This window comes from Jaculus jaculus, chromosome 8 (assembly GCF_020740685.1).
Source record: "Jaculus jaculus isolate mJacJac1 chromosome 8, mJacJac1.mat.Y.cur, whole genome shotgun sequence".
NCBI lineage: Eukaryota > Metazoa > Chordata > Mammalia > Rodentia > Dipodidae > Jaculus > Jaculus jaculus.
In genome coordinates, this window is record NC_059109.1 from 73,393,646 (window position 1) to 73,414,486 (window position 20,841).

Below are 20,841 nucleotides of genomic sequence, written 5' to 3' on the forward strand. Positions count from 1 at the left end.
AACAAAGAAAAGGAAAGGCGGGGGGAGGGGGGGGACAGAGAGATGGCTTAGTGGTTAAGGCACCTGCCTGAAAAGCCAAAGGACCCAGGTTCAGTTCCCCAGAACCCACGTAAGACAGATGCACAAGGTGACAAATGCACCTGGATTTTTTTTTCAGCTGCTGAATGCCCTGGCGTGCCCATTCTCTCTTTCTCAAATTGTGAAAGAGGGAAGGAAGAAAAGAGAAAGATGACAGGTCGATAACTAGGTGTGATGGCACACACCTTTAATCCTATCATCACTTGGAAGGCAGAGGTAGAAGGATCTCTCAGAGTTGGAGGCCACCCTGAGACTACATAGTGAATTCCAGGACAGCCTGAACTAGAGTGAGACCCTACTTTGAACCCCTACCCCAAAAGAGTGAGAGAAAGTAACTGCCTGTGACTACAGAGTGAGTTTCCAGGTCAGTGTGGACAAGAGTAAGACCCTGCCTTGAAAACAAAAACAAAGTAACTGTAGCTGGGCGTGGTGGTGCATGCCTTTAATTCCAGCACTTGGAAGGCAGAGGTAAGAGGATCGCCATGAGTTCGAGGCCACACTGAGACTACATAGTGAATTCTAGGTCAGCCTGAGCTAGAGTGAGACCCTACCTTGAAAAACCAAAAAGAAAAAAAAAAAAAAAAGTAATTGTTACACTTTCTTAAGGATGGTAGTCAGCACCAAGGAAAACAGATCCCATTTATATGCCAGTAGCCAGAGCCTCACCTCAAAGCTAAGGCTTGTTCCTAAAATGCCTACTCTTAGATGCTATGGAAGCCAGTGTCATGTGAAGATACCCTCAGTGCCAACGGCCTCCCTGTGCTTCACTCTCATTGGCATGTCTGCCTCAACTATTTCTAGAAAGTGGCACATTGTAGCCACAGCTGCTACCTCCAGGTGATACCTTTGAGGCCCATGTGGAACAGAATACGTGGTATATTCTGGCTATTGGTAGGAAGTCCTCCAAATGCCAGGTGACACTATCAGCCCTAGAAACAGAAGACATTGGAAAAAGGCTTCTGGTGATACTACTGCTACTGGCCCACACAGGTTATTTTCTCTAAAAGTCACAATCAGAAGATTTTATTATATACATACTTATAGAGAGCACAGAGAAATGGGTCTAATATTTCTAATTCATTGTACTGATTACAGGAAAATACAAATGCTCACGAGCACTTCACAGAAATTGTACTGTGTTTTGGGCCAACAAGTGGTGTGACACACCTATAATTCAAGCACTTGGGAGGCTGAAGAGACTCATAAGTTTGAGACCAGCCTATGCAACAGACTGAAATCCTGCCTCAAAAAGAAAAAGGAATGTTTTTCTTAACTTATCTAAATATTTGGGGTATATTTCCAAATACCTTAACCGCAAGTCCAAAGGAACAGTAGCCAACAGCAAACTACAATGGAACTATCAATTTGGGGTATTTTAATTTTGTTAGTTTCTGTGTAGCTCAGGCTGGTCTTAAACCTTGTGATCCTCCTGCCTCGGCTTCTCAACTGCTAGAATTACAGGTGAGTACCACTGTACTCCACCACTCTGGAATATCTTGTTTCCTCAGAACCCCTACCCTGATGTCTGCCATGAGGTGAACACAAGCCATAACCCTTTTATACCCTTACTTCTCTCACAGCTGAGGTCCGGCTGTACCAGTCCTTGTGCTCTTCAATAAGTTCAAATACAGTGGCATCAAGATCTAACTGAACTGAGAAGTTGGTTTTCAAATCATGAACCCATGTGAGGAGAATTTTGACAGTAAGATTGACAAAAGTTTCTAGAAATGAAAAAAATCATGTGAAATGAGTTGTGAACAAAACCTTATTCGTTCTCCCAACAGTTTTCTGCCAGAGCCAAGGGGCATCTCAGCTCTGCTATGGTCCCCTGAGGAGATGACACAGTCAGGGCTGTTCAGTCCCCAGGACAGGCTTACCTTGTCTGAGAAGGTTCTTGTCCCACACCCCACAAGGCTGTGCTGGTGGGCACAGTAAAATAGAAAAGCTTGCAAAAAAGCCATCAGACTTGAAAATTTCCCTTTGCAGCCTGGGCCCAAAGTTAAGCACCCAAACATGGCAGATGAGATATTCTACTGTCCCACCAGTCTCTTTCTGCAGGCAACAACATGGAACTGCAGCACAGCCTAGACAAGAAAGGGAAGGCTGCTGCCAGCTGAAGAGAGTACAGACTCATGGGTAGCCTCAGGACCGGGTGATCTTGTCAGGAGGCATGAACCCTGTGTCCCCAAGGGTCCTCAGTGCAACACGGCCACTGGGTCGGATCACCAGGTGGGTGATGCTGCCATTGTTGAGGGAGAGGCGGAGCCAACCTTCTGGGGGAAATTGCAGTGCTCTGTGGAGAAAAAGAAGATGCTAGCAGGAGGCACAGGCTGCTGTACACCTGTTCTGCTCAGAAAGACACTGGACTTGGGCAAGGCTGGAGGTCCAGATTGGCATTCAACGGGGCCTATAACCAAGGTGCTACTGTCCTCAAGAAGTAGAGAGAGGAAAGGGTTGACTGATCGACCAAATAAGAGACCTGCACCATGGAGACAGTAGCTCAACCTGACTCAATGTGTGTGTCAGTCAGTGTGCTGGCAGAGTCTTGCCAGTGTATGCAATTGAATTTCTGCCTTTCCACCGTAATAAGAGACATCTAAGTTGTGGGTTAAATATAGTTGGGACACGACTTGGGTAGTTTCTCCCAAGATGGAGGTATGATCCATGATTGCTAAAACATTTTCATACTCTTCAAGGGCACAAATATTGTTGAATAGCTCAGTGTCTCATATTCTTATAGTCATCAAACAACCTCCATTATCCGGAAGCTGACCTGAACAAATCCAACTTGACCTAGAAGCTATATATGTGACATTTCCCTGATGCAAGTTTTATTAATTTTAAAGCTACTTTGAATGTCCTGGATAATACTAGAAAGAGGCATGCTAATTTCCTTTCTCCTTCCACCCTCCATTTCCTGCCTTCATTTTTAATTTTTTGGTTTTTCAAGGTAGGGTTTCACTCTAGCCCAAGCTGACCTGGACTTCACTCTAGTTTCAGGCTGGCCTTGAACTCATGGTGATCTTCCTACCTCTGCCTCCTGAGTGCTGGGTTTAAAGACATGTGCCACCACACCTGGCTCAAGTGCTTTTATAAAAGGCATGTTCCACCACATCCATCTCTGCTTTCTTTTTTATTTTAAGGACAGGTTCTCATACAGCACAGGTTGGCCTCAAACTAATTTTATAGCCAAGGATGACTTTGAATTTCTGATCCTTCTGCTTTTGACTCCGGAACCCTGAGATTACAGGTTATCAACCATCACACAGTCTATATTGGTGCTGAAGATTGAACACAGTGCTTCATGAATGCTAAGTAAGCACTCTACTGACAGCTGTTTCTGCAGCTCAGTATTCTCAGTATATGTTCTGTTGTCTGATTTCCTATCCACTACCACCTCTCAGTCTAATGTAGGGCCCCAGGAGCTAGGTGGAGAGTCCCAGTTCCCTAATAGTCTTATGTTTTCTAAAAGCAAATTATAAAACCATGTGCACCCCTGGCCATCCCTGAGCTACTAGTCAGACCCAAAGGAAATGTACATCACAGTACAGGTGATAGGCCCATGGACAAGGATCAGAAACCCAATGCCTGTCTTCTGAGAAGACCCAGCAGGTCTTTTGTCACTGAGGAATGCCTTGCCACCCTGCTCTCCCTCTCCCACACTACTGAAGCCCTGCCTAGTATTTTCTAATGGGCCCAGAAGGGAAGCAGGCATTCTTCTGTGATTTGGTTAGTACTTTGGCATGTGGCTATGGCCCTGGCTTTCTATGGAAAAATGACTGAGACAAAATAGCTAATAGAAACACTGAAATATTCCACTGTACCAAAAGATTAAAAAAAAAAAAAAAAAGTCAGGCCCTGGTGGTAGCAAATGCCTTTAATCCCAGCAACCTGAGACTACAGACTGAATTCCAGGTCAGCCTGAGCTAGAGTGAAACTCTACATTGGGAGGAAGGAAAAAAATAACATGGAGCAAACTAAGCAACAACCTAATAGTCATAGATGCTGATCCACAAGGTGGCCATCCTAATATCCAGTCATATAAGATCAGCACGGACCCAGGTCCTGACCAACAAGGTGACTACATACATGGGGAGAGGGGCAGTGCTTACAGAAGTTCTAATACCCAGAAGACATCTCTGGAGTAAGCTGCCAGCAGAATCCACTAATCCTATAGGAGGTCAGCACAAGTATGCAGGAAATAAGACTTTGCAAGATCCCTATTTAGTCATTATTCTCACAGGGTAATAGAGGCCAGCACAGTTCCTTGACAACAAGTATGGTCATGGCCACTTCCACCAAGGGTATGTCATTTGCACAGCAGAGGAAATCCAAACAGACAGGCAGTCTATAGCTGATTAGACCACCACTGTACCCCCTGAGACAGACTGAGGAAGTTCCTGGGCTGGAGAAGCCCAAGACCAAGAAGGACACAACCCATTCTAGGTAGGCAGCAGCAGGGAAACTAGGTGCTGACATAGTACACAGTACTTACCTGCAAACAATGTAACGGATGACATTGGCATGGCATATGAAGATCTCATAGCTATCCTCCTCCTGTTTGGCATCTGCCCGATGGATGTAGTTCCGGAAGGCAGCCTCAATCCGGGCTCCATCTTCATAATACTGCTGGGGGCATAGCATGGGTTTATTAGGGTGGGAGCAGACAACGCTGAGGTCAGAAGGTCAAACCTTCCCCTCTCAGCCCAGGGTCTGACAGTGCTTTTACCACAGCCTCCGGCTTCCAGTGAGACACAGGTGGATCTGGCTCAATGGGGGCACCCTCGCGTAGGAGGTCTGTGCTGACTCTGGAGACACCTGCAAAGTAGAGATCCACTTAATGCTATCCTAGCAGTCTCTGTATGCCCTAACCATGGTGGGTGCCCAGTACTCACCTGGAAGGTGCTTGCTGATGATGTCTGTGGTCTCTACTGCACGGGTCATGGAAGAATGGACAATTTTATTAAACTTTAATCCTAAACTTGCAAGTCGTAGTCCTGTGAGTTCAGCCTGTTCCCGACCTTAAGGGAAAACACACCTCAGAACTTCACATACCAGGACCTTCCTTCACTTACTGCATAAAGAGTGAGATGTCACCATGTACTACCAAGGACCTGCCTCACAGGTCCTACACTTAACCAGGGCCTCAGGGAGCAAAGCAACAGTGAGCAAACTTGCGGGATGTGGAGTATGAGTCCTTTACTATTCATCATACCATTCTTACTCAACTATGTTAAAAATCAGGTCCTAAGCAGGGTGTAGTAGCACGCCCTTTAATCCCAGCACCCGGAAGACAGAGGTAGGAAGATTACTGTGAGTTCAAGGCAAAAAAACAAACAAACAAAACACCCAGGTCTTAATTGGGAATATAGCTCAGTGGTATAGCACTTCCTTAATGTGTTAAGACTTAAGGCTCAATCTCCAGTACCACTGGGGGTGGGGGGTGGGGCAACAAAATTCTCAGCACCACAGTTGCCCACTAACCTATGACAACAGGCACCCATACACAGAAATGGATCTGGTTCTGATGGTATAGACCTGTAATCTTAACACTCAGGAGACTGTAAGTTCAGATGCTTTTTCTCAAACATATTTTAGCATCTAGCTGAAATGCCCCAGGAAGTTATTTTCCTACTGTGGTGTGGTGACCTTTGCTTGCTATTTATGCACATAAGCACTTCTTCAGATTCAGTCTTGCTAGAGACCACTTTTACCATCCAATTTGCGAGTATGTTCACTTTTGGGGATTGTTTCAATGGGAAAATAGCTCAAACAAACTATTTAAAATGTAAAGTCAGAAGGTAGACATGGTGGCGCACACCTTTAATCTGAGCACTCAGGAGGCAGAGGTAGGAGGATCACTGTGAGTTCAAGGCCACCCTGAGACTACACAGTGAATTCCAGGTCTGCTTGGACTAGAGTGAAACCCTACCTTGAAAAAACCAAATATATACGTACGTATGTTTTTTTTTTTTAAAGGGCTGGAGGATGGCTTAGTAGTTCAGACATTTGCCTGCGAAGTCAAAGGACCTGGTTTGATTCCCCAGAACCCATGTGAGCCAGACACACAAAGTTATGCATGTGTCTGGAGTGGCTGAAGGTCCTGGCATGCCCATTCTATCTGCCTCTTTACCCCTGAATAAATAAAATTTTTAAAATGATTTTAAAAACTATTTTAGGGAACTTCCGGTTAATATGGCGGCATAGGAACCAAGCCAAAGCAGTGTAGGGGAAAAAAAGTCAAAAAAAAAAAAAAAAAAAAAAAGACCAGCAAAATACACTCTTCTACTAAAAAGTAAGGGGTATAAGAAATTACAAACAGCAGTAGAGAAGTAGGAGAGATCAGAGCATCCACAGCCTATATAGGCAGGCAGAAGTGGCTCCAGGTCCGCAGGGCCACAGCTACAAGGCTCAGCTTCAGCTGCAAGAAAAGCCAGGTGAGGGGATTTTCCACCCACACCAGAGCTCTTCGCAAACTCAAGAAAAAGTGGAGAACAGCAGTGAACAACGGAGGAGTAGATCACAAGGTAGAGGGTCACATGGACCAGCAGGAGAAACAGAGCCACCATCCACAGCCTCCCCTCCCCCACCGCCAGTGCAAGCACGAGAGACCAGGGAAGGGAGATCACAGCACCACCAGCAACCAGGGCAGTGATCCAATGACCCAGCCAGCCTACTTGAACCCACAGTGCACCAAAGAGGGATCTAAGGAGGAGCACAGCATAACTGAGACCTACATCATCCCAAAAGGTTACTGGGATTACACCAGGTCAGTACCCGCCAAATAAGCCTGAACCGGAAGTGCTGACTGCACCTTCCATATCAGGATAAATTATATGTTAAATCTCATGGATGGTCAGACTTGCCATTCTTAAATAAGATATATTTTAGGCTAGTTATAATTAAACTACCAAACATACAAACCAAAGAAAAAATATTGAAAGCAGTTAGAGAAAAAAGTTAACTACAAGGCAAGCCTACCAGGATCACAGCAGATTGCTCAACACAAACTTTAAAATTTAGAGAGAAGGGCTTGGAGTGACGTATTCCAAGTCCTGAAGGATACAACTGTTAACCTAGGTTACTTTATCCTGCAAAGCTATCCATTCAAATAGATGGAGAAATAAGGACATTCCACCAAAAAAAAGGAGGCTAAAGGAATATTTGAAGACAAAACCAGCACTACAGAAAATACTTGAAAGAATCCTCCATGGTGAAGAGAAAGAAAAGCACACACATAAGGAACCTGGAAAAAAAAAAAAAAACAATACTCAAGTACTAGTTAACACAAGAGAGCAAAGATAAAACCAGAAGAATTACAAAAAAAAAAAAAAAAGACAAAAATAAATACACACCTTTCAATAATTTCTCAACCAAAAGACACAGGTTTATAGACTGGGTTACAAAGCAAGATCCTTCAATTTGTTGCCTCCAAGAAACCTTTCTACAAAGGATGGACACTACCTTAGGATGAAAGGTTTGAAAAAATGTTTCAAGCAAATGGGCCTAGAAAACAAGCAGGAGTTACTATCCTAATATCTAACAAGGTAGACTTCAGTCCAACATTAGTTAAGAAAGATAAGGAAAGTCACATTGTATTGATTAAAGGCACACTCCAACAGGAGGACATCACAATCCTAAAATTATATGCACCTAACATGGGGGCTCCCAAATTCATCAAATAAATGCTATTAGAACTAAGGTCACAGATAACACCAAACACAGTGGTAGAGGGTGACCTCAACACCCTACTCATCAATTGACAGGTCATCCTGCCAAAAAAAAAAAAAAAACCCAAAAACAAGGCATCTGGAATAAATGAAGACATAGAACAAATGGACCTACAGATATCTACAGGACATTTCATCCAAATGCTGCAGAATACACATTCTTTTCAGCAGCACATGGACCATTTTCTAAAATAGACCATGTTAGGACACAAAGCAAATCTTAACAAATACAGGAAAATTGAAATAATTCCTTATATTCTATCTGACCACAATGGAATCAAACTACAAATCAATAGCAAGAAAAACTATAGAGCATGTACAAGATCATGGAAACTAAACAATACACTACTAAATGATGAGTAGGTCAATTAAATCAAAAAGGAAATAAAAAAATTCATAGTCAAACAATAATGAGAACACAACATACCAAAACCTTTGGGACACAATGAAGGCAGTCCTAAGAGGTAAATTTATAGCCTTAAGTGCCTATATTAAGAAATTAGAAAGGTCGCAAGTAAACAACCTAATACTTCACCTTAAAGCCTTGGAAAAAGAAGAACAAGGCAAACCAAAAATCAGTAGACAGGAAGAAATAATAAAGATTAGGGCAGAAATTAATGAAATAGAAACCCAAAAAATCCAAAGAATTACTGAAACAACGAGTTGGTTCTTTGAAAGGATAAACAAACCTGACCAAAAGAGAGAAGAAACACAAATTAATAAAACTAGAGAAGAAAAAGGCACCATCACAACAGATACCAGAGAAATACCAGGAAAATACTATAAAAACATACTGCACTAAGTATGAAAATCTGAAAGAAACAGATGATTTATATGACCTACCTAACTTAAATCAGGATGAGATTAATCACTTAAATACACCTATAACAAGCCTGGAGATCCAAACAGTTATCAAAAATCTCCCAAGAAAAGTCCAGGCCCAGATGGATTCACTGGTGAATTTTACCAGATCTTCAAGGAAGAACTAACACCACTGCTTCTTAAGCTTTTCCATAAAATAGAAAAAGAAGGAATTCTACCAAACTCCTTCTACAAAGCTAACATCACCCTGATGCCAAAACCAGGCAAAAATAGAACAAAAAAGAAAATTATAGGGCTGGAGAGTTGGCTTAGTGGTAAAGCAGTTGCCTGTGAAATGTAAGGACCCCGGTTCAAGGCTTGATTCTTCAGGACCCATGTTAGTTAGCCAGATGCACAAGAGGGCGCATGCATCTGGATTTCGTTTCCAGTGGCTGGAGGCCCTAGAGCACCCATTCTTTCTCTATCTGCCTTTATCTCTGTCACTCTCAAATAAATAAAATAAATAAATAAATAAACAAAAAAAAAGAAAATTACAGACCAATCTCCCTCATGAATATACATGCAAAAATTCTCAACAAAATATTGGTAAACAGAATGCAAGAATATATCAGAAAGATCATTCACCCTGACCAAGTAGTGTTTATCCTTGAGATGCAGGGATGGTTCAACATACACAAATCGATAAATGCAATACATTATATAAATGGATAGAAGGATGAAAGTCACATGATCATCTCACTAGCCGCTGAAAAAGCATTTGACAAAATCCAACATCCCTTCATGATAAAAAGTCCTACAGAGACTGGGAATAGGAAGACCATATCTCAACATAATAAAGGCTATTTATGACAAGCCTACAGCCAACATAATACTAAATGGAGAAATACATTAAGCTTTTCCACTAAAATCTGAAACAAGACAGAGATGTCCACTCTCCCCACTTTTATTTAATATAGTACTGGAAGCCTTAGCTATAGCAATAAGGCAAGAGACAAACATAAAAGAGATACAAATTGGAAAGGAAGAGATAAAGTTATCATTATTTGCAGATGACATGATTCTATACATAAAGGACCCAAAACAGTGTACCAGCAAACTGTTAAAGCTGATAAAACACTTATAGCCATATAGCAGGATACAAAATAAACACACGGAAATCAGTAGCCTTCCTATATGCTAACAACAAACACACAGAGAATGAAATCAGAGAATCACTCCCATTCACAATTGCATCCAAAAAATAAAGAACCTTGGAATAAACCTAACCAAGGAAGTGAAGGACCTCTACAATGAAAATTTTAAAACACTCAAGCGAGAAATTGCAGAAGACACTAGGAAGTGAGAAAACATTCCTTGTTCCTGGATTAGAAGAATCAATTTTGTGAAAATGGCAATCTTACAAAAAGCAATCTACACATTTAATACAACCCCCATCAAAATTCCAACTGCATTCTTCATGGAAATAGAAAAAACAATCCAAAAATTCATTTGGAATCACTAAAACATTTTGAATATCTAAAATACTGATCAACAAAAATAAAGCTGGTAGTTCCTGATTTTAAGCTATACTACAGAGCCATAGTAACAAAAACAGCATGGTACTGGCACAAAAACAAGACATGTAGGTCAATGAAACAGAATAGAGGACCCAGATGTAAGTCTGGGTAGCTATAGCCACCTGATATTCAATAAAAATGCCAAAAATTAGCCGGGCATGGTGGCGCAAGCCTTTAATCCCAGCACTTGGGGGCAGAGGTAGGAGGATTGCTGTGAGTTCGAGGCCACCCTGAGACTCCATAGTGAATTCCAGGTCAACCTGGGCTAGAGTGAGACCCTATCTTGAAAAACCAAAAAAAAAAAAAAAAAAAAAAAAAAAAAGCCAAAAATTATCATTGGAGAAGACAGCCTCTTCAGCAAATGGTGTTGGGAAAACTGGATATGTATCTGTAGAAGGATGAAAATAGATCTTCTCTCTCTTCAAGCACAAGAATTAAGTCCAGATGGATTAAAGACCTTAACATCAGACCTGAAACTCTGAAACTGCTAGAAGAAAAAGTAAGGGAAACCCTTCAACCTACTGGTCTTAGTAAAGACTTTGTGAATATAACCTCAATTGCTCAGGCAATAAAACCACACATTAACCACTGGGACCTCATGAAATTACAAACATTTTATACGGCAAAGGACACTGTGAATAAAGCAAAGAGGAACCTACAGAAAGGGAAAAAATCTTTGCCAGCTATACATCTGATAGAGGATTGATATCTAGGATATACAAAGAACTCAAAAAATTAATAAGAAATCAAACAATCCAATTAAAAATGGGCTATGGAACTAAATAGAGAGTTCTCAAAAGGAGAAATACGGGTGGCATATGAGCATCTGAAAAACATGTTGTACAACCCTAATAATCAGGGAAATGTAGATTAAAACTACCTTGAGATTCCACCTCATTCCTGTCGTATTGGCTACCATCAAGAACAAAGTGACCATAAATGTTGGTAAGGATGTGGAGAAAGAGGAACCCTAATATGCAATCCTACCTCTGCCTCCCGAGTGCTGAGATTAAAGGCGTGCACCACCACGCCCAGCTCTACCTATATTTTTTAAAGGCTGAATAAAGACAATGATAAAGCCTATCTCCTATAGCTTAGCATGTTGGTTCATGCCCGCAATTCCACTACTTTAGGAGGGAAGGAGATCAAGAATCAAGCCAGCCTAAGCTACAATGTGAGACCCTGTAGAAGCCTCCTGTCTAAGTTCAACTGATAATGACTATGTTCAGGTCTGGCCCGATGGTTCTAGCTATGTTTCAAGGGACCCAGTGCCTCAAACAACTTCAAGGCCAACCAAAAAGTCAGCAGTTTCGAGACACACTGCATACCCAATGGGGTCAGTGTGCGGTCCTTTTCCAGGGAGCCATCCAAATGGTATTGAGAATGCCGGATGAGAAAGATATGCCTCGTGGCCTTGGCCTTGTAGTGGTCCAGCCTGGATGGCAGTTCTTCTTCTCCAGATTCCACGTTCCTCTTCCGCAGGTTGATCAAAGCCAGTGGTTCTCGCCTAATGAAAAAGATATATGTCCTATGATCTCTCTCCTCAAGACACCATTTTGTACTTGGGGAAAGGACAGGAAGAAGCTAAAGCTCTTCCTGGAGTACAGCTGCACTCATCGCTCTACAAGTCTGTCAGTCATGCTTCTGAGTGATGTATGTATGACAGATCCATGAAGCCCTCCCTCCTGAGATGCTTGTTCTTGTGAAGACAGGAAGATAGTCAAAACAAGAGAAAGTGATCATAATGATACCAATGAGACTAGATGACAGGAGAGAATGTGGGAACATGGACAGTGGCAAAACAGCATTCATATGCAGCCACTAGCTACAGGGCTGTTTATCTCATTCATTCACTCAGTTTTGTGTTTTTGAGACAGGGTCTCTCTAGGTACCTCAGGCTGGCCTTGAACTCTTAACACTCATACTGCCTCAGCCTCCTGAATGCCAGGATTATCAATATGCATGGTTTAAATTCAGAATACAGCAAAGTATTGTATTCTGTCATGGTATAAGTCTAAAATCCACATTGGGAGGTTGATGCAGAAGGATGCAAGTTCAAGGCCAGCCTAGGTTATATAAAAAGACCCATCTAAAAAATTGGTCAAAATATACTTAATTCCGTCCCAAATCATACATTCAACTGTCATGATCATCAAAAGTCTGATAAACACTCATTGTGAGAGGTTCCTAAAGAGACATAAGAACTAATTCTCATATGAGATCCTACACCAAAGGACATTAGATTAAATGTGAGGAATCAAGGGCTAGGGGGCTCAGTCAAAAGGGCTTGCTATGCAAGCTTGTCCACAGCCTATGCTACACCTATATATAGCCAAGGGCAAAATGGCAACACACCTAAGAAAATTAGAAGCCAAGTAGTATGAACACCAAACAAAGCATGGACACCAGCTAGTCTGGAGTTGCCAGTAGTAAAATGAGACTATTTCAAAGGTGAAAAGTGAGGACCACCCCCCATGATCTCTATACCCATGCATCTATAATACATACACACACACACACACACACACACACACACACACACACACTGAGAAAAATCATAGCAGTAGTTAATAATTATGTATTGATATCAGTTCATTAATTGTGACATATATACCATTTTATACAACCATGATTTACTTTAGGCACCTATTCTATTTTGTCTGGCTGCTCCCTCTTAGAGCAGCCTTTTCCAGTACAGACAGCTAGAAACAAATGTAAGTTTAAATTGTCCAGCAGCAAAGTTAAAACTGTATCAAGCAAGCTGGGTGTGGATTACGCCTTTGATCCCAGCACTTGGGAGGCAAAGGTAGGAGGATCACTAAGTTTTGAGAACACCTGAGATAACATAGTGAATTCCAGGTCAGCCTGGGCTAGACAGACACCCTACCTCAAAAACTAAAATAAATAAATTAAATAAATAAAATGTAGCAAGGAAAAGGCGAAATTCCTGTTACCACTGAAAATATTTAAAATATTACATTAAGATCTTGCACTGCCTTTTCTTTCTTTCTTTCTTTCTTTCTTTCTTTCTTTCTTTCTTTCTTTCTTTCTTTCTTTCCCCCCCCCCCTCTCTCTCTCTCTTTCTTTCTTTCTCTTTCTTTCTTTCCTTCCCCAGGTAGGGTCTCGTTCTAGCCAAGGCTGACCTGGAATTCACTATGTAGTCTCAGGGTGGCCTTGAACTCACAGCAATTCTCCCACCTGTCTCCCGAATGCTGGGATTAAAGGCGTGCGCCACCACGTCCGGTTGCGATGATTTTTTTTTAGTTTAAAATCGTATTAAATATAATAACCCTGTTCTGTAGACACAGGAATCTGATTTAAGGGCTTGGTAACCATTTGTAGACAGTAGAGGAGCTCCTCCTCTACGTTGTCCTCAACCTCAAACAGGGACTCGCAGAAGACAGGCCTTCCAGGCACAGTACCCGGGTGCTGCCCAGGCTCTCGGGCACTCTGGGCCCTCCCTTTGGAGGAGCGACATCTAAGTTCCACAGACAGAACGGAGGAACCCGGTGCGTCCCGCCCGCCGCGAACCTGTCCCAGTTGGGGTCCCAGACTCCGGGCCCCGTTCGCACACTCCCTGCCCAGGCCGGTGGCTCGGCACTTCGCGGCTCTGCATCCCCGCCTCCACGTGGCTTGCCCACCGCCACCGCTGAGAAAAGAACTGCGGCCGAACCGCCTGCCAGCCCGCAGGCCGCCAGCTGCAGCGCCTGCCGAAACGCCATGCAGCCCACAGCGCGGCCCTACGGCAGGCCGCGAGGAACAAGCTTCCTAACGCACGCTCTTGCAACTGGCGGAAGTCCCGCCTCCTGGCCTGCAGCTCTAGCGGGCAAGTTGGAGTGGGCACAGACGCTGCCAATGAGAATTTGAGCTTTGGGTTTAAGTGAATTGGGAAATCGTTGCAGGTTTTTTGTTGTTGTTGTTGTCTGTCCCCTCTTTTTCTGTAATCTTTAATAGAAAAGCAGCGCTACGTTCCCCACTCTCAGACCCTGGCATCCACCATCCTAGCGTCAAGTCCAAGCTTCACTGCCCTAGGTGTTAGCTGGCTCGGATTCTTCTGGGGAGGAGAGGACATGCAGTACTGATAGTTTTGGGCCCCTGGGGACTGAACTGGCCAATGCAAAGGCTTACATCTCCAACCCGTGAGAGGAAGACCCTATTGCTCCAGTAAAGAGAAGTTAGACTGTTTACAATACTCTCAGGTTGGAGCCCCTTTGCTCTGGGTTTAACCACCAGAGGCCCGAGCACTTGGCAGCTATTGTTAAGTATGGCAAACAAAAATTACAATAGGGTGTAAGTGGTAATTGAAGTTAAACCTGCAATAAACTGCAAAGGGGGGTGGGGGAGGCAAAGGAAATAAAAAGCCAGGAGTGGGGGAGGGTAGCATCACTATTCATCCCACCTCATTCTTTTCTTTTTTCTTTATTTAATTTGAGAGAGAAAGAGGCAGAGAGAGAGAGAGAGAGAATATGGGTACGTCAGGAAATTCAGCCACTACAAACAACCTCCAGATGCATGTGCTATTTTGTGCATCTGGCTGATGTGGGTCCTGGGGAAATGAACCTGGGTCCATTGGTTTTTCAGGGAAGTGCCTTTACCACTAAGCAATCTCTCCAGCCCCTCATTCTTTTATCTCATCTTGGGGGCTTTCTACTGTTCAAGTTTTTCAGCATATTTCTACTACCACTGCATTAATATGGGTCGAACCCTGGACTAGCAAGGTTTGCACCTTTTAACTCCTGAGCCACTTCCCCAGCCCAAAGAGAAAGCCTTTAAAAAATTTATATACGAGAGTTCAAGGCCACCCTGAGATTACATAGTGAATTCCAGGTCAGCCTGCGCTAGAGTGAGACCCTGCCTTCAAAAACCAATTTAAAAAATTATTTATTTATTTATATTATTTATTTATTTATTAGAGAGAGAGAAAAAAATGGGTGCACCAGGGCCTCTAGCCACTGCAAATGAACTCCAGACTCATGCACCACCATGTGCATCTGGCTTACATGAGTTCTGGGGAAGTGAACTTGGGTCCTTAGGCTTCACAGGGAAGCAACTTAACCACTAAGCCATCTCTCCAACACGAGAAACCTTTTGTTTGTTTGTTGTTTTTGTTTTTTTCTCTTTATAAAAAAGTATCAAATTTGTTTCAATATCTCATTTAATTTTTTAAATTAGGATTACTAATCAATTACAGTAACTTAATATTCATTATCAGAGGGCAAAAAACATTAATAAGATATTAAATACTACAGTGATAAAGTTACTAGACCATGCATTTAGAAAAACAATGTTTAGTATTTGAAAGTTCCAGTTTTACTAGGTTTTTGCTCTGTACTTGTAATTATAGCATGTTCCATTCTCATTTTGATATAATTTATCTAGTTTGTGCAATCACTACTATGCTGTTCAAAATTTTTTAAAATTTTTTTTTTTTTTTTTGAGAGCGACAGACACAGAGAGAAAGACAGATAGAGGGAGAGAGAGAATGGGCGCGCCAGGGCTTCCAGCCTCTGCAAACGAACTCCAGACGCGTGCGCCCCCTTGTGCATCTGGCTAACGTGGGACCTGGGGAACCGAGCCTCGAACCGGGGTTCTTAGGCTTCACAGGCAAGCGCTTAACCGCTAAGCCATCTCTCCAGCCCTCAAAATTTTTTAAATTTAAATTTTAAGCCTTTCTCTGCCACTTAGGAAGTAGTATTTAACTGTTTACTTATTCTTTACAGAAGATTGAAATTTTTTTTCTTTTTTTATCTTTTCACAATTTTTATTAACATTTTCCATGATTATGAAAAATACCCCATGATAATACCCTCCCCCCCCACTTTCCCCTTTGAAATTCCATTCTCCATCAGAAGATTGAAATTTAAATTTTCACTTTGATCCTGTTTGATTAAAAAAAATCATGATACCACTACCACATGAGTTTAAAACAGAATGTAATAAAAACAAGTCCTGGGCTGGAGAGATGGCGTTAAGCGCTTGCCTTTGAAGCCTAAGGACCCCGGTTCGAGGCTGGATTCCCCAGGTCCCACGTTAGCCAGATGCACAAGGGGGCGAATGCGTCTGGAGTTTGTTTGCAGTGGCTGGAAGCCCTGGCGCGCCCATTCTCTCTCTCTCTTTCACTATCTGCCTCTTTCTCTCTCTGTCACTCTCAAATAAATAAATAAAAATCTTTAAAAAAATAAAAACAAGTCATATCTATATACTCAGCAAATTACCAGATAAGACATGTTAACTGTCTCACAGCTGTCATAAGCACAAGGAAACGCTGATGCCCAAGTACAATAGCACTTGGCATTTTGTCTGCAAGCTTTACACCAGTGTTTCTGTTCTCAGCAACTCATCTTGGAAAATGGCAGTGCTCTGAAATACAAAAACTATTATGTCCAGCAGGTGGTCCTCTACATGGCCAGTAAGAGAATTCTTTATAAAATTACATTTAAAATGCAAAATGTCTTGATAATTACCACCTCAAAGGTCAATGTGAGAAAAATGCAAAAAAAATACATACTCATTAATATCATTTCCCTTTGAGAAAAAGTCAGCAATGCTTCTATTCCAAAAAATAAGAAAGAATGATTCTAAAATTGTGATTAATATACTGTATGTCTTTCAAGCCAACATAAACTTTTCATTTCTAGAATAGAGCCTCATTTTAAACCAGTATTTGAATCAAGTTCATAGTCCTAAAGCCATTTTTCTTCATATAGTGTTTTCACTTGAAAACATAAGCTGCAAAATGGCACCCAGCTGTCAGTTATAAAGAACTACAAGTTGAGCATCCCTCAACAGAAATAATGACCAGTAATATTTTAGTTTTTCAGACCTTAAGAGTATTTGCATAATACCTTGCTGATGGGATCCAAGTCTAATCAAAGTTCATCTCCATCTCATTTAACCTGAAGAGAATGTTATTTTCAGTGCTCCTGTATCTTAGCTGCAGCCCTTCACAAGTTCACGTGTGGAACCTGCTACTTGCAGCATCATGTCTGCACATGTTTCACATTTGAGAGGGGTTTGGATTTTCAAATTAAACATGCTCCAGTATGGTAAATGCCAATTCATAGTAACTTTCGGCAGAAACCAACAAACTTCTATACCAGCCTAAAAGCTACTACAGTATCGAGGTCAGAACATGATTCTCCTATATGGTCAGATGTAACTTATTAAGTAATACCTCCATGAACATGAATGAAACCTTAGTGAGTCCTTCCAAAGCTGCAGGATTTCCAAATGGTTTTCCTCCAGTTACACAACCTCTCCATTCCTTTAATCTTTTTTTAGTCGTTTAGCTTTGGCAATATTTTCTTGACGTTTTTTCTTCTTTTGCTCTTTCTCCTTGGCCTCAGTCATCTTGGCCAATTTCCAGGACAGAACAGCGCTTGCTAGGAAGAGTGGAGTGAGGGCCAGCATGACTGTGGTAAGGAAGCCACATGGGTCTTTTGCAGCGCATTCCACGACAGACTCAGCCCAGGCCTTTATGTCAAGCATCTTTGTGACAGTCTCAGGAAACTTCTGCTTGAGTAGTGATCTCTAATCTTTTCCTGGGCTTATCAGTAGGCCAGACAATCTCAGATGACCCGTGGTCGTTGTCTTTAGTTGTACAATACACTTCTGACAGGATTTAATTCCCTCTCGACCCCCGCTCCCGGCCACCGAGGCACGTTCGCCCGGGACCCTCCCGGCCTGGGAGGCGGAGGCTGTGGACCAGAGACCCGGATGAGGGGGGCTGGGGGGGAGGGGAGGCCCGCGGCGCCGGATCGCCCGCCGCCTCGGCCCCGCCCAGCACGGCAGCGGCCACGCGCTAGCCCCCCTCCGCCCGCCCCGCATCCAGATCCCACGGGCTCCGACGCCCACTCCCAACTCACCCTTTGTTTTTGTTTTTGTTTTTGTTTTGGTTTTGGTTTTTGTTTTGGTTTTTCGAGGTAGGGTCGCACTCTGGCCCGGGCTGACCTGGAATTCACTATGTAGTCTCAGGATGGCCTTGAACTCATGGCGATCCTCCTACCTCGGCCTCCCCAGTGCTGAGATTAAAGGCGTGCACCACCTGCCCGGCTCACGAGGAACCTTTTATTGGGCCAAAATAGTGCAACACCAGACAAATGCACAGGATAGTATCTTCTGACTGGAAGTCTACTTACATTAATGAAAATTGGATGTAGCAGGGGTGTTTGCAGCAATCATAGAAGGTCATCACACAAATGAAGGATTGTTTTTACCAGTCTCAATCCTTCTGGATCACATGGGGAAGTGCCCCCCTCCACTTTGGCCTGCATGACATGGCTGCAGGATCTTACAGAGAAACCTTGGGTCATGACAGCAGCATGTCTTCAGTGACTGTTGTAGTGGTCCTCTGCAATACTGAAATGACTCTAGTGTAGTCTAGTGTTCTGAACAGTCAGCTTCCATGAGAGCAGTGTGGCTGGTTACCATTAAGGGGATGCTTGCCTTACAAGCCCCTGCTTAAAGTTGCCAGGAACTAGGACAGGGCTGATTAAATGCCTGTTCTTGACAGTTTTGAGCTTTCACAGAAAGCATTACATGAGTATTTATAATGAAGCTTTGACAAAAGCTCAAAAAGTTCAACCTAGAATTAAACAGCTTGTTTGGTGGAGTGTTTTTTGTTTATTTTTTATTACTTTTTTTTTTTTTTCAAGGTAGGTTCTCACTCTAGCTCAGGCTGACCTGGAATTCACTATGTAGTCTCAGGGTGGCCTCAAACTCATGGTGATCCTCTTACCTCTGCCTCCCAAGTGCTGGGATTAAAGGCAAATGCTACCACACCCAGCTCTTAGTACATTTTTTAAAAAATATTTTTATTTTCATTGAGGAAAGAGGCAGAGTGAGAGAGAATGGGTGCACCAGGGCCTCCAGCCACTGCAAACAAACTCCAGGTGCATGTGCCACCTTGTGCATCTGGCTTACGTGGGTCCTGGGGAATTGAATCTCAGTCCTTTTGCTTTGCAGGCAAGTACCTTAACTGCTAAGCGATCTCACTGGCCCTGTTTTTATTTTTTTTGAGACAGGATCTCATGTTGGCTAGGCTGGCCTTGAACTACCTTTTGATCCTCCTGTCTCCACCTCCCAAGTACTGGGATGACAGGTATGCACCACCACATCTGGTTTACAGAACTATTGTGATAGCATTTAACAGTACTTTCCTCATGCTCCAGGGAGGTGGGTCCCTCATATATGTCTTCCAGCGACCTTAAATTAAATATATGATGGATAAGGAAATGTTACTTTTGGTATGCAGTATAACACCACGCCATTTGCTTGAGTGAGATAACAGCTAACCTTTTTTTTTTTTTTTTCTGTATTTTGTTTGTTTGGTTTTTGTTTTTTGTTTTTTTTTCTCTGCTTTTGTAACTAGGCTTGGCTTTTTAACAAATAGCAATGTGACTGTTGTCACATAAACTTGTTTGGCAATGTGACATAAACCTGTGGGCTTGTCTTTTTTGTTGTTGTTTGTTTTTTGAGGTAGCCCTCTCTCTAGCCCATGCTAATCTAGAACTCACTATGTACTTTCAGGGTGGACTCAAACTCACGTTAATCCTCCTACCTCTGACTTCTAAATGCTGGAATTAAAGGCATGCACCACCACAGCCAGCAGGTTTGTCTTTATAACCCCTGACCAGAGGGAACTTGGGGCTGCACACTTGAGTTCCAGGCTTGAAATGTAGTTCTGGCCAAAAATTAATGCCTCCACTTTACTAATATCGTATTTGTATCAGACTGGTGATTCTGAGTGACCTCAGACCCATCACATTTGGAGGCTCGTCTGGGATCCACCAGGGGCACTCAGAGCAATTCACTCCTGCATTTTTCCAACTGGCCTTAAGACCTAGGAAATGTCCAGTGAAGCACCTAGGGTCAAGCTCCTCAGGGCAACTGATGAAGCAACTTTTGCTTCAGTCCAAGTAGGATGTCAGTAAGGCCTGGCACTGACAAGGTTTCCAGGACTTAACACCTAAATGTCTACTGTGACTAAGGAAGACAATGAGGCATCAGAACCTCCATCCTCTTTAGAGAAAGAGACAGGGAGGCTCTCTGGAGGTAAGTTTTGTTTCTATTTCTGTTTGCATGCATTTTTGAGATTTGCCAAATCTGGTTTCACAGAGTCTTGATTTCTTAGAATTCTACTCCAACTATGGGCTGGAGAGTATAGGAAGACAGCTGCTGAGAGATATTCCTCAGCCCCATGGACATTCTCCATGCCCTGGCAGAAAGGAGTGGTAGTCAGGAGATATTAACACCATGAGTGGAGAGTCACCTGGTCTGGAAGACCTCTGGAGGTAAGAAGGATCCAGTGAAAAGTTGGACACTTTCTTAAACCCAGGCGGTGGTAAGATGTCACCCCAATGCCTGGTCTGTTTCAGTTCTGTGTGGCCACATGTCTTTGTCTTTCTGTTGATTGTTTTTTTTTTTGTCCCTTTGTGCTCAACATCTATGGACCCTCTTAGGAAACCAGCTGCAAAATCTAAAACTCCACCATGGGACAGAGCACAGCCTTTCTCATTCTTTGAACAGTGGGTGTCTGACATAGGCACCACATGTGATGCCTTCTCTGTGAGGAAGTTCTGTGAATTAGATTGGCTGTGCTTTGATGTGGGATGGTTGCCAGAGGGAACCTTCAACCTCCCAACTTCATATGGAGT

General features: G+C 42.8%; 2 protein-coding genes across 5 annotated transcripts; both read right to left on the reverse strand.

The window, feature by feature from the left end:
* Positions 1-1,585: 1,585 nt before the first annotated feature.
* On the reverse strand, positions 1,586-13,924 carry Pgam5 (PGAM family member 5, mitochondrial serine/threonine protein phosphatase). 4 transcript variants are annotated; one of them, XM_045157741.1, is made up of 6 exons: positions 13,718-13,924; positions 11,515-11,693; positions 4,974-5,009; positions 4,808-4,896; positions 4,574-4,704; positions 1,586-2,371 (listed from the first exon to the last, which is right to left on the reverse strand). In XM_045157741.1, the coding sequence occupies exons 1-6, from the start codon at positions 13,906-13,908 to the stop codon at positions 2,221-2,223; spliced, it is 777 nt and encodes a 258-aa protein (XP_045013676.1). In that variant the 5' UTR covers positions 13,909-13,924; the 3' UTR covers positions 1,586-2,220. The 4 variants fall into 4 exon arrangements, with proteins under 4 accessions (XP_045013676.1, XP_045013675.1, XP_004668934.1 ...); XM_045157740.1 differs by having other exon boundaries at positions 4,574-4,707; XM_004668877.2 differs by having other exon boundaries at positions 4,974-5,099.
* A 2,446-nt stretch (positions 13,925-16,370) lies between these two features.
* On the reverse strand, positions 16,371-17,810 carry LOC123462963 (small integral membrane protein 15-like). Its single transcript, XM_045157585.1, has one exon. The coding sequence runs from the start codon at positions 17,672-17,674 to the stop codon at positions 17,453-17,455; it is 222 nt and encodes a 73-aa protein (XP_045013520.1). The 5' UTR covers positions 17,675-17,810; the 3' UTR covers positions 16,371-17,452.
* Positions 17,811-20,841: the final 3,031 nt, after the last annotated feature.